General features: G+C 42.9%; 1 protein-coding gene across 1 annotated transcript in view; it reads left to right on the top strand.

The window, feature by feature from the left end:
* The window catches only part of LOC311127924 (RIMS-binding protein 2-like), a gene marked incomplete at both ends in the record, with an annotated part of 66644 nt that overhangs the window by 42611 nt on the left and 11214 nt on the right, over positions 1 to 12819 (top strand). Inside the window, 8 exon segments of the mRNA XM_084159823.1 lie at positions 514 to 546; positions 550 to 636; positions 2981 to 3085; positions 6662 to 6712; positions 10045 to 10249; positions 11605 to 11756; positions 12045 to 12124; positions 12362 to 12471. Coding sequence (XP_084015949.1) covers positions 514 to 546; positions 550 to 636; positions 2981 to 3085; positions 6662 to 6712; positions 10045 to 10249; positions 11605 to 11756; positions 12045 to 12124; positions 12362 to 12471 — 823 coding nt within the window.

The following is a 12819-nucleotide window of genomic DNA, read 5'->3' as shown; positions in this document are numbered from 1 at the left end:
TGACCTGTTTGGAGAGCTCTTTGGTCTTCATGATGCCGCTTGCTTGGTGGTGCCCCTTGCTTAGTGGTGTTGCAGACTCTGGGGCTTTTCAGAACAGGTGTCTATATACTGAGATCACGTGACAGATCATATGACACTTAGACTGCACACAGGTGGACTTTATTTAACTAATTATGTGACTTCTGAAGGTAATTGGCTGCACCAGATTATTTAGGGGCTTCATAGCAAAGGGGGTGAATACATATGCACGCACCACTTTTCCGTTATTTATTTTTTTGAATTATTTGAAAAAAGATTTTTTTTCATTTCACTTCACCAATTTGGACTATTTTGTGTATGTCCATTACATGAAATCCAAAAAAAACTCAATTTAAATTATAGTTTGTAATGCAACAAAACAGGAAAAACGCCAAGGGGAATTAATACTTTTGCAAGGCACTGTAGTGTATCTTTCTTCTCTCTGACTCACTCTTACTCTTACTAGATTTCTGTCTTTCTTTTATTTTTCTCTAGGTAAGGTCAGACTATGAGCAGCTCAGACACACCTAAAGTGCTGTGAGTCAGGAGAGAGACTTAGCCCAACAGGAGAATATACGGCTCCAAGGCAAACTGGAGAACCTCGAGCAGGTCCTCAAGGTGAGAATCCGTCTGTCCGTCCATCCGTCCATCCGTCCATTCATCCATCCTAGCTCTCCTACATTCACTGCTGCTGTTCTTCCATCTCAACAGTAAGCTCTGTCAGCCAATCATGAGATATGGATTAAACATCATAGACAGGGTTCTATAAGGCCTTTGCAATCTGATTGGGTTAGGTTAAGGTAAGGCTAGATCACTAGATCAATCTTTTCTGAAAATCCGATTGGACAAATGGATCTATCTACAAAGTCTATCCTATGAGTTATAGAATACATCTTTCTTCCCAATAAAAGTGTGTAAGTCATGAGTTTTGTCATTTGTTTTGCAGGAAACTTTTTTTCATTAGACCCTTGTATGCCAATAGCAATCAGCAGCAGTCTCATAGCAGTGTGAAATATGCTCTCATTACAAATCACTGCTTCCCTCCATTCCATATTGATTGTCTGTTTGTAAGGAGTGGCTATATTTGAGAGAAAAATGTACCCATCTGAGAAAATTGACTCCTGCTCCTAAAAAAGAAAAGAAGTGTGTGTTACTTTCTCATTGCCTATTGATTTGTACGGATGTGGAGATTGCATGTTGGAGAACATTATGGAGAGAGATGAGGATGGAGAAAGCAGAGAAAAACTCTGAAAAGGGAGAATGAAAAAATATAAGTGAGAGATTTCCCGAAGTGGAGCACTCTCCTTAGTTTCCAGTGTGCTCAATGTTTCAGGGATAATAGTTGGTACTTTTTCACCATTGCATAACCATGTTACCAAGATTGTGCTATACCTCAGCATTTTCAGAGAGAGATATTCACTGACATAATAGCGCCATAAAGTTGGCTAATCTGAATAAGTGGAGTCTTAAACAGAGAAGTAGCATCTTTGTTGCTGTGGATGAGGATGATGATGGCGACGATAACGATGACGATGGTTAGGAGAATCAGTTAGCTGTACGCTATTGTCTGATCACTGTGTATGAGAGCCAGAGGACTATCGGCCAGTCCATTTTGGAGCTTTTGAATGACCACAACCGCATCTGACAGAATGATCCTAGTGACAGTCCCTCAGTCCCTCAGTCACTGGAGTCTCCTGTGTCTCTAGCAGAGCTTAAGACTCCTCTGTGATTATGCAAAGCAGTGCCTGCTCAGGACACATCTGAGCATCTCTGGGGAGAAAGAGGCTTTCCTTCTTCCAGAGAGAAAAAGATGAATGTCAGAGTTTATAAGCTGCTTTATGTTTTTAAACTCCAAGAAACATCTTACGTTCCTAACTCCAACTCCTACCGGTGGCAGCTGCTCTTAACTCTGGAGATACAGTCATAATGACTAATTTGGGAGTGGGTGACTATACACTGAGTGTACAAAACTTTAGGAACACCTTCCTAATATTGAGTTGCACCCCCTTTTGCCCTCAGAACAGCCTTGATCGTCTGGGCATGGACTCTACAAGCTGTCGGAAGCATTCCACAGGGATGGCCCATGTGGACTCCAATGCTTCCCACAGTTGTTTCAAGTTGTCTGGGTGGTGGTGGAGCATTCTTGATACACACAGGAATCTGATGAGCGTGAAAAACCCAGCAGCATTGCAGTTCTTGACACACTCAAACTGGTGCGCCTGGTGCAGGTGTAGCTAATGTTTTGTACACTCAGTGTATTTGATTGATCACAGGAATCAGTGAGACGGACTAGATATGGCGTCAATAGAGGTAGACAAGCTTCATACCGTTTGAATGGAAAACGAGAGCTTTCTTTCTACTTTTGCCTTTTACCTTTGATGTATTGTTCAACTGGTATTATGGGTGCTGTAAATGTGTTTGGACTGTGTTGTAACCATTCCGTGATCCATTTGGATATTTTCAAGGCATAGTTACCGCACTATGATCATGGGTTGTGATCCGGTGTCCCCAGCATGTGAACGTGTATTGACCATGTTGTGACCCAGTCTCCCCAGCATATGAACGCGTATTGACCGTGTTGTGACCCAGTCTCCCCAGCATATGAACGTGTATTGACCATGTTGTGACCCAGTCTCCCCAGCATATGAACGTGTATTGACCATGTTGTGACCTGGTCTCCCCAGCATATGAACGTGTATTGACGGTGTTGTGACCCAGTCTCCCCAGCATATGAATGTGTATTGACTGCATTGTTTGTGACCTGGTCTCCCCAGCATATGAACGTGTATTGACTGCATTGTTTGTGACCTGGTCTCCCCAGCATATGAACGTGTATTGACTGCATTGTTTGTGACCTGGTCTCCCCAGCATATTAACGTGTATTGACTGCATTGTTTGTGACCTGGTCTCCCCAGCATATGAACGTGTATTGACCGCATTGTTTGTGACCTGGTCTCCCCAGCATTTGCGAGAGGCTGCTGAGAGGAGGCAGCAGTTGGATGAAGAGCATGAGCAGGCCCTGGCTGTCCTCACCACCAAGCAGCAGAATATCCACCTTCTGCATAGGGTAAGCCCATAACACCCCACCGCGCCTCCGACCCTAGACTCCAACCATCACCACAGTGGTCATGAGAATAGAAAGGTTCTGAACTTTTGGAAAACATCACAGTACAGTTGAAAAATATATGGCAAATAGAAATCCAATATGGATGGTGTTAAATGGAGCTGAAGGATGGGACTAATAACAACAACTAATAACATTTTAGTCATTTAGCAGACACTCTTATCCATAGCAATTAGGGTTAAGTGCCTTGCTCAAGGGCACATCGACAGATTTTTCACCTAGTCAGCTCGGGGATTAGAACCAGCGACCTTTCGGTTACTGGCACAACGCTCTTAACCACTAAGCTACCTGCCGCCCCAACAACAACATAACTAAGGTAAAGCATACTGTGTCCATAATAAGTATATAGGTTATAGGTTGAGAGCTTTTGTGAAAGAGCACAGTTAGAAAAATATGGCATATAGAAGTAAACCAGATGGACATCATGAAAATGATTGGAGGAAGTTCAGGAGTAAAAACAAACAAAATATAATTATTGTAGAATTTGACTGTGTCCATAAAATGTATATAGTATGTATGGGCTGGAAGTAGAGGCCTAAGAGTTGTTGTTCACTAGTTTACTCCAATTGGGGAAGGGGTGGTAGGGTTGGAAAGTAATGAAGGGAAATATAATTTTAAAAAGGATATGTGTGTGTGTATGTATGTATATACAGTGGGGAGAACAAGTATTTGATACACTGACGATTTTGCAGGTTTTCCTACTTATAAAGCATGTAGAGGTCTGTAATTTTTATAATAGGTACACTTCAACTGTGAGAGACGGAATCTAAAATAAAAATCCAGAAAATCACATTGTATGATTTTTAAGTAATGAATTTGCATTTTATTGCATGACATAAGTATTTGATACATCAGAAAAGCAGAACTTAATATTTGGTACAAAAACCTTTGTTTGCAATTACAGAGATCATACGTTTCCTGTAGGTCTTGACCAGGTTTGCACACACTGCAGCAGGGATTTTGGCCCACTCCTCCATACAGACCTTCTCTAGATCCTTCAGGTTTCGGGGCTGTCGCTGGGCAATACGGACTGGGCAACACGGACTTTCAGCTCCCTCCAAAGATTTTCTATTGGGTTCAGGTCTGGAGACTGGCTAGGCCACTCCAGGACCTTGAGATGCTTCTTACGGAGCCACTCCTTAGTTGCCCTGGCTGTGCGTTTCGGGTCGTTGTCATGCTTGAAGACCCAGCCACGACCCATCTTCAATGCTCTTACTGAGGGAAGGAGGTTGTTGGCCAAGATCTCGCGATACATGGCCCCATCCATCCTCCTCTCAATACTGTAAGTCGCCCTGGATAAGAGCGTCTGCTAAATGACTAAAATGTAAATGACCTTCTCTGGATCATCCAGATGGTCATTGGCAAACTTCAGACGGGCCTGGACATGTGCTGGCTTGAGCAGGGGGACCTTGCGTGCGCTGCAGGATTTTAATCCATGACGGCGTAGTGTGTTACTAATGGTTTTATTTGAGACTGTGGTCCCAGCTCTCTTCAGGTCATTGACCAGGTCCTGCCGTGTAGTTCTGGGCTGATCCCTCACCTTCCTCATGATCATTGATGCCCCACGAGGTGAGATCTTGCATGGAGCCCCAGACCGAGTGTGATTGACCGTCATCTTGAACTTCTTCCATTTTCTAATAATTGCGCCAACAGTTGTTGCCTTCTCACCAAGCTGCTTGCCTATTGTCCTGTAGCCCATCCCAGCGTTGTGCAGGTCTACAATTTTATCCCTGATGTCCTTACACAGCTCTCTGGTCTTGGCCATTGTGGAGAGGTTGGAGTCTGTTTGATTGAGTGTGTGGACAGGTGTCTTTTATACAGGTAACGAATTCAAACAGGTGCAGTTAATACAGGTAATGAGTGGAGAACAGGAGGGCTTCTTAAAGAAAAACTAACAGGTCTGTGAGAGCTGGAATTCTTAGTGGTTGGTAGTTGATCAAATACTTATGTCATGCAATAAAATGCAAATTAATTACTTAAAAATCATACAATGTGATTTTCTGGATTTTTGTTTTAGATTCCGTCTCTCACAGTTGAAGTGTACCTTTAATAAAAATTACAGACCTTTACATGCTTTGTAAGTAGGAAAACCTGCAAAATCGGCAGTGTATCAAATACTTGTTCTCCCCACTGTATATGTGTGTGTATGTGTGTGTGTGTATGTGTGTGTATATATAAATATATATATATATATATATATATATATATATATATATATATATATATATATATATATATATATATATATATGTGTATATTTGCGCGAAAAAAAAACATATGGGGGACTGGAAGTGATGCAGACAATTACATTGATGGAAGTTACAATCTATCTGAAATATTAAAGCTGATCTACCCCCTACATTTTTTAAACTAAATTAAATACATAAAAAATCTAAAATCACCACAGTGGTCACTAAAGACAATGTATCATGGTAACAGTGGTCAAGTATGTGTGCATTGATTAGAGAGACTAGTATCGTGCATCTATTATGCAATGTTCCCCCAAACACTGTAACTCATGACCCATGAAAAACAACAACATTCTACCATAGTCCTAGTGTGGATATGAAATGTGATGGGAAAGTTAAAGGGGCCATATAATAAGTAGTCTCCTGTGATTGTGTGTCTGTCTGTCTGTAATGGCAGCAGTAATCTGAGCTCCTAGAGAGCTGTGTGAATCCCTGTGTGTTTTGTTTAGAGAGGAGCCGTGACAGACACACAGCAATTAGAGCAGATAGCAAGCACAGCGCAGATCTTACTCCCCAGAGACACCGCCTAAAGTTAACCAAGCACTTCAGTTTAGGGAGACAGAGAGAGAATGTGTGTGTGCGTGTTTGTGTGTGTGTGTGTGTGTGTTATTGAGAGTTGAACGAGGATGTTTGCTTTTGAGTATTGCTGTGTGTTTGTGTGTGTGCACACCTATCTGTGTTTCAATCGGTGTGTTTGTATGCATCTGCCGCAGCGTCCTCATTTGAGGCCTCGTCCTTTGTCTGTTTTGTCCTTTACCTAATGTATTGTGCTGTGATTTCATTCAATTAGCAAATGCACAGATTATATATCACTGGAGTAGAACAGCATTCTGTCCTTCTCGATATCAAAGCCAATCTGGATGAAACAGCTTGATATTATGAGGCTTTTCTGATGCACCTCAGTTGCAGGTTTTTAAATTAGAAGTCATAGCACCCCCTCCATTTCGCCCAGTCTCCACTGTCCTCAGATACCCCACAGCTGTGAGGCATTAACTGCCTTTTTACTGTAGTCAGTAAACCAGTCTCTTTAAGACTATTTCACCTTCTCATGCTGTGCAGAGCTGACACCACTGAGGGTTCTGCATGTGTCTGATCTAGCACTGACAGTTCCTCTTGAGTTGTTGTTCAACTCAGACTGTCTCTTCTACGTCTGCAGTGTACCAAGAGCTGTGTCAATTGTATGCTTGATGTAGCACTGACAGAGAGAGAATGTGCAGTGCTCACTGTGTCACCTGCAGGTCCTATATGTCTGTGTGTCTGTGTTCTCTAGGCTCAGGTTGAAGCTGAGAGAGAGCATGAGGGTGCGGTCCACCTGTTAGAGGTAAGTGGACATGGAGGTCCGATTGGCAAAGTGAGGATGGCTTCCGTGGCTGTTTTCAAAATGGCTGTCAATTGACTGAGACATGTGGTTTTGTTTGTGTATGCAAGAAACATTGATGCATATGAAAATACCTAAATTGCATTGTTTTAATTCCACCAAATCCGTATTGCCTTTCATGAAAAACAAGAGTTTGAGGTAAACCTGGTTAATCCCAAATGATACTCTATACTGTATTTGTATTGCTTTTTGAGGCTTTTGTTGAGTGGGGAGTTAAGTACTGATGAGCATGGAATACACAGAGAGTTGGGTCAGCAAAACCTCATCCTGCCCATAACTCTCTCCATTACGACTCAGTTAGACCGCTCAACACTGCCGTTGCTCAGACTAAGCTCAGAAGCTCTCATCCCAGCCACGGCAATAATGGATTAGGAGAAACCTCTTTTACAGAAAAATCAACATGAGTTCAGGGGGCAACCATCCAGAAGATGGAATATCTACAGTGCAGAGGAGTTGCATTAGGACTGGCACTGTGCACAGAGAATTATTATTTGGGGTGTTTTCTTTTAGAATACTCATTGTAGATGATATTCCCCATAGGGGACTCTTCGTACCTACTTGTTTTGTAATGGGTTTTTTTTCTCATTTATTTACATGATTTTGCATTGATTACTGTATTATGTATGCATTGATTGCATACGATGTAACAGTTTGATTTGGGTGTTTGTTTTCTTTCATCTTTATTCAATGTCATTGTGTGTTTCTATGTTTTTATTTTGTGTCTGAACAGAACCATTTGGACAGAATGCAGGTATTTATGTTTCCCACCCTGAAACATCTGCAGTTGAAGTCGGAAGTTTACATACACTTAGGTTGGAGTCATTAAAACTCGTTTTTCAACCACTCCACACATTTTTTGTTAACAAACTATTGTTTTGGCAAGTCGGTTAGGACATCTACTTTGTGCATGACACAAGTACTTTTTCCAACAATTGTTTACAGACCGATTATTTCACTTATAATTCACTGTATCACAATTCCAGTGGGTCAGAAGAATACATACACTAAGTTGACTGTGCTTTTAACAGCTTGGAAAATTCCAGAAAATGATGTCATGGCTTTAGAAGCTTCTAATAGGCTAATTGACATCATTTGAGTCAATTGGAGGTGTACCTGTGGATGTATTTCAAGGCCTACCTTCAAACTCAGTGCCTCTTTGCTTGACATCATGGGAAAATCAAAAGAAATCAGCCAAGACCTCAGAAAAAAAATTGTAGACCGCCACAAATCTGGTTCATCCTTGGGAGCAATTTCCAAACGCCGGAAGGTACCACATTCATCTGTACAAACAATGGTACGCAAGTATAAACGCCATGGGACCACGCAGCCGTCATACCGCTCAGGAAGGAGACGCTTTATGTCTCCTAGAGATGAATGTACTTTGGTGCAAAAAGTGCAAATCTATCCCAGAACAACAGCAAAGGACCTTGTGAAGTTGCTGGAGGAAACAGGTACAAACGTATCTATATCCACAGTAAAACAAGTCCTATATCGACATAACCTGAAAGGCCGCTCAGCAAGGAAGAAGCCACTGCTCCAAAACTGCCATAAAAAGCCAGACTACGGTTTACAACTGCACATGGGGACAAATATCGTACGTTTTGGAGAAATGTCCTCTTGTCTGATGAAACAAAAATATAACTGTTTGGCCATAATGACCATCGTTATGTTTGGAGGAAAAAGCGTGTGCGAGCAAGGAGGCCTACAAACCTGACTCAGTTACACCAGCTCTGTCAGGAGGAATGGGCCAAAATTCCAACCTATTGTGGGAAGCTTGTGGAAGCTTGTGGAAGGCTACCCGAAACGTTTGACCCAAGTTAAACAATTTAAAGGCAATGCTACCAAATACTAATTGAGTGTATGTAAACTTCTGACCCACTGGGAATGTGATGAAAGAATTAAAAGCTGAAATAAATAATTCTCTCTACTATTATGCTGACATTTCACATTCTTAAAATAAAGTGGTGATCCTAACTGACCTAAAACAGGGAATTTTTACTAGGATTAAATGTCAGGAATTGTGAGAAACTGGGTGTATGTAAACTTCCGACTTCAACTGTAGATACCCAGTGTTCATCATCTCCATGGTCACATCCTTCCTATAGCCTTTAAATCGTCTCAGTGAATCACTTGGGCTCTAATTCACATCAGTGCATATGTTATGGTAATTAGGCAATCATACATATACTAATATTGAATTAGATTGAATTATATAAACAGAGCCCCGTGTTGGTACTGGATCACACTATAGATCCTCTTCTGCCTCCTCTGTACTGCAGTCCAAAGTTACGACCCAAATGGTACCCTATTCCCTATATATTGCACTACTTATGACCAGGGCCTTTAGGGCTCTGGTCAAAGGTAGTGCACTGTATAGTAGTAGGGAATAGGGTGCCATTTGGTACACCTCCCAGATGTTTTGTAACATCAAAGCACATTTGATTTCCTTGTTTCCATTTGAAAACGAAGCAGAGCAAAGTAGTGGCTCCCCGATGGCTGTTCATTCATCCTCAGTTACTGTATCTCAGCCCATCTTGCAGCCCAGTGTTCTGACTCTGAAGCATCTAGTTTTATCGCTGGGTGAAACCAACTTTCCCCGTGGGTAAGACCCTGGCTTGTCTTATCTCTTACCCAGCAGGCCATGGGGTTTGAGCCTTGTAGCTTTCAGAGAAAACCCAACGGTTGTTAACTCAAGGCTCTAATCATCGTCTCGGAGCTGCTTAGATAATGTCTTTAATGTACAGTATATACTTTTCTAAGCCTCTTAACTCTTCGTAGTGCTTGGCTTTGGTTATCAAAGTGTATCAGTGTTGCACAGCCTCTTCTTCCATATACGTTGATTACTCGGCAGTCAGTGTTTTTTATATGAAATGGCTCTTTTGGGATCCCGTGCCGTAATTGGTTCGGCTTGAGATCTGCAGCACCAGATAAGGATTTAAGCCATTGACTAGTTGAACTCATAGCCATGTAGAGGTATATTATGTACATGTTATTAACATAAAACATGCATTGCTTTGTAATAGATCCCTTGTGGCTCATTTGGTGGAGCATGGCGCTTGCAACGTCAGGGTTGTGGGTTTAATTCCCACAGGGGACCAGTATGAAAATGTATGTAAGTTGCTCTGGATAAGAGCTTCTGATAAATGACTAAAATATAAATGTAATACAGTGTATTCCCTTCTAAAGATGTGCTACATAGGAACACAGAAACCTTCCATTGATTGATTATGTCTCTCTCTCTCCTCCCCTCTATATCACATACCTGTCCACGGAAGGTCAAGGTTCGCGACCTGGAGCAGAAATGCAGGTCACAGACTAAACCGTTTGGCCAATTGTCCAAGAGCCTGGAAGATTTCCTTCTGGAGGCGGATACTGTGGACATCCTCAGCACTGACTCTTTCTCCAAACACAAAATTCACCTTTCCCCGGAAAGTAAACTCTCCCAAATCCTCAACGGACTGGCCGCCCAGGCAGGGAAAGGTGAGAGCTCCCAGCCCTGCCCTCTGTAAGAACATTGTGCTGTCAGAAGACATAAATATGAAGCAGAAAAGTGCCTAGCTTTAGAGAGTCAAAGTACATGCATCATATCTGGCATTTGATTCAAACTGTGTATCTCATCAATCAAGACCAATGGACGGTTCTGAAAGTATGTACACATGTACACACCCTTGTTCGTGCTCCAGATGAGGCTCTGTCAGTCATTATGCCTGGGTAATTAATTAATTCAAAATGGAACAAGACAGTAATAGAAGCCGACAGGAGTGAGGTTGGGAGAGTGGGAGATAGAGAGGGAAAATTGGCAGCTAAACTGGTTGGTGTGAGTCAGAGTGAGGACCTGCTTCTCTCTTCAGCCCATCTCAGTGGTAGGCCAGTCTGAACCGCTGTGGAAATTGAGGAAATGCTGCTATATTCATGATCAATAACACAGCTCATTGATCAGAGGGCTGATATATGACATCTGCTAATGAGAGCCAACACATTAGTATTCTAACCCCACATACTATAACCTGCCAGCTAATACATTCAGCAGAATCAGTAATGCAGATACCATAGATTAGAAGGCTCTGAGATACTGCTCTAGATATCCTCTACTCACTTTACTGCAGTGAAAATGCTACTGTACGGTTGTAATCTGGTACCATGATGAACCAAATCCAACCACCAAGAATTTTAATTCCATATTTTTGTCTAAAATGTGAAATGACCTAGGCTTGGCGTCGTGTAGGGGTGTGTCTACGAGAACTCTGTGATGGCTGTGCCCTGGTCCCTGTCAGCTGTGTCTTTAGAGAGTGTTAAGCATCAGGGAAATGCATTGCTGTCACGATCGTCGTTAAGAGAGGAGGACCAAGGCGCAGCGTGATGAACGAACATGTTTATTTATCATTAGCGATAAACACGTACAGTAAACAAAAACAACAAACGACTCGTAACGTCCTAGGTAACATAGACCAACACGGAACAAGAACCCACAAACACAAAGGGAAAAACAGACAGTTAAATATGGCTCCCAATCAGAGACAACCAGCCACAGCTGACACTCGTTGCCTCTGATTGGGAGTCACTCAGGCCAACATTGAAATAAACAAACTAGAACTCCCAACCTAGAAATACACCACATAGAAAGAACGCACCCTGGCTCAACATATAGAGTCCCAGAGCCAGGGTGTTACAATTGCAGATGTGTCAGGCATAAAGAGCACAGCCAGGTCCTGGCCATATACTGTAGTGTGTTTGCTGTCTACTCCCCTGAACAGGAAATCAATAGCTGTACCATGAATGAGAGCAGAAGGGATGCCAGATGCTCTTTATTTGGTGTGGAAATTGACGTTTCCCAGGCAATGAGAGCTCGGCAAACACTCAGCTGATATCCAAGTTCCTCCGTCCACTGCAGATTGTAGACAGAGACAGGCCAGAGCTGCTATCTGTCAATCCCACCGCCGTGACAACGAGCTGCCCCAGCAGCCCACGACGGGCGACCCCCTCAGAGGTGGGTACCGCCTCTCTTCTCTTCTCATACAGAGACAAAGTCACAATGCAAAAGTGTGAGGGTGCTTTATCTGTGCTATTATCAACAGATGGGCTATTCATGGAACAGCTGTATAATAGCACACGATAGCAGTCAGCTGAGCTATAGCTGTAAAACCTATGGGTTTAGCACCGGACAGCAACATGACTCTCCTGTGGCAACTGTCAGAGAAGTAGAACTAGAGAGTATAAGGGTTGAAGTATTTAGATGCAACTCTGTAATTACTCCTCTGCCCCTGTGTTCCTGCAGATGGAGGATGAGGTCAGCCCTGCGCCCAGGTCCAAGCCTCGCTACACCGGCACGGTCCGTCTCTGCACCGCCCGCTACAGGTGGGACTATTCAGTCTGTCTCACAACACCTGGGACAACTGGATCAAATATGGCTCTGGTCTAGGGCGTAATGTCAGTGTCAGCAAGCCGCACGTTACACCCTGGACCAGAGTTAGATCACCGAGTACCTCAACCTGTACATCGGAAGCACTCTTTTCGCCATAAAAATCTTGTAGTATATCTTGTAGTCAGGAGCACATCAATATGTTGAACACCCTCCTCTCTCTTGTTGTGTAGTTACAATCCTTACGATGGACCAAATGAGCATCCAGAGGCAGAGCTCCCCCTGGTGGCTGGGAAGTACCTGTACGTGTATGGCACCATGGACGACGACGGCTTCTACGAAGGTGAGAGTGAATCCAGGGCTACTACTTTGACTTTGCTGCTAACTTCTTTATTGAGGGCAAATGTACTTACTACAACTGTGATATGTGGTTGTCTCACCTAGCTATCTTAAGACGAATGCACTAACTAAGTCACTCTGGATTAGAGCGTCTGCTAAATGGCTGAAATGTAAATGTCCTACACACATTCCACGCACACACTTCACCACTGGCATCAGTATCAACAGGGCCTGCATCTAATCTCATTAGAATTATGAAGGCTTTTTCATCCACGGCTACGCTAATCCTCCTAGCATCCCTGGCCCAGACTTCAGCCTGCTTCAGCAGCTTTGGTGAGTCATCACTTGCAGC

The sequence above is a fragment of the Coregonus lavaretus genome, assembly GCF_964263955.1.
Source record: "Coregonus lavaretus genome assembly, chromosome: 4".
NCBI classification, from domain to species: Eukaryota; Metazoa; Chordata; class Actinopteri; order Salmoniformes; family Salmonidae; genus Coregonus; species Coregonus lavaretus.
Note: the sequence above shows the minus strand (reverse complement) of the source record. Positions and strands in the feature narration are given on the sequence as shown.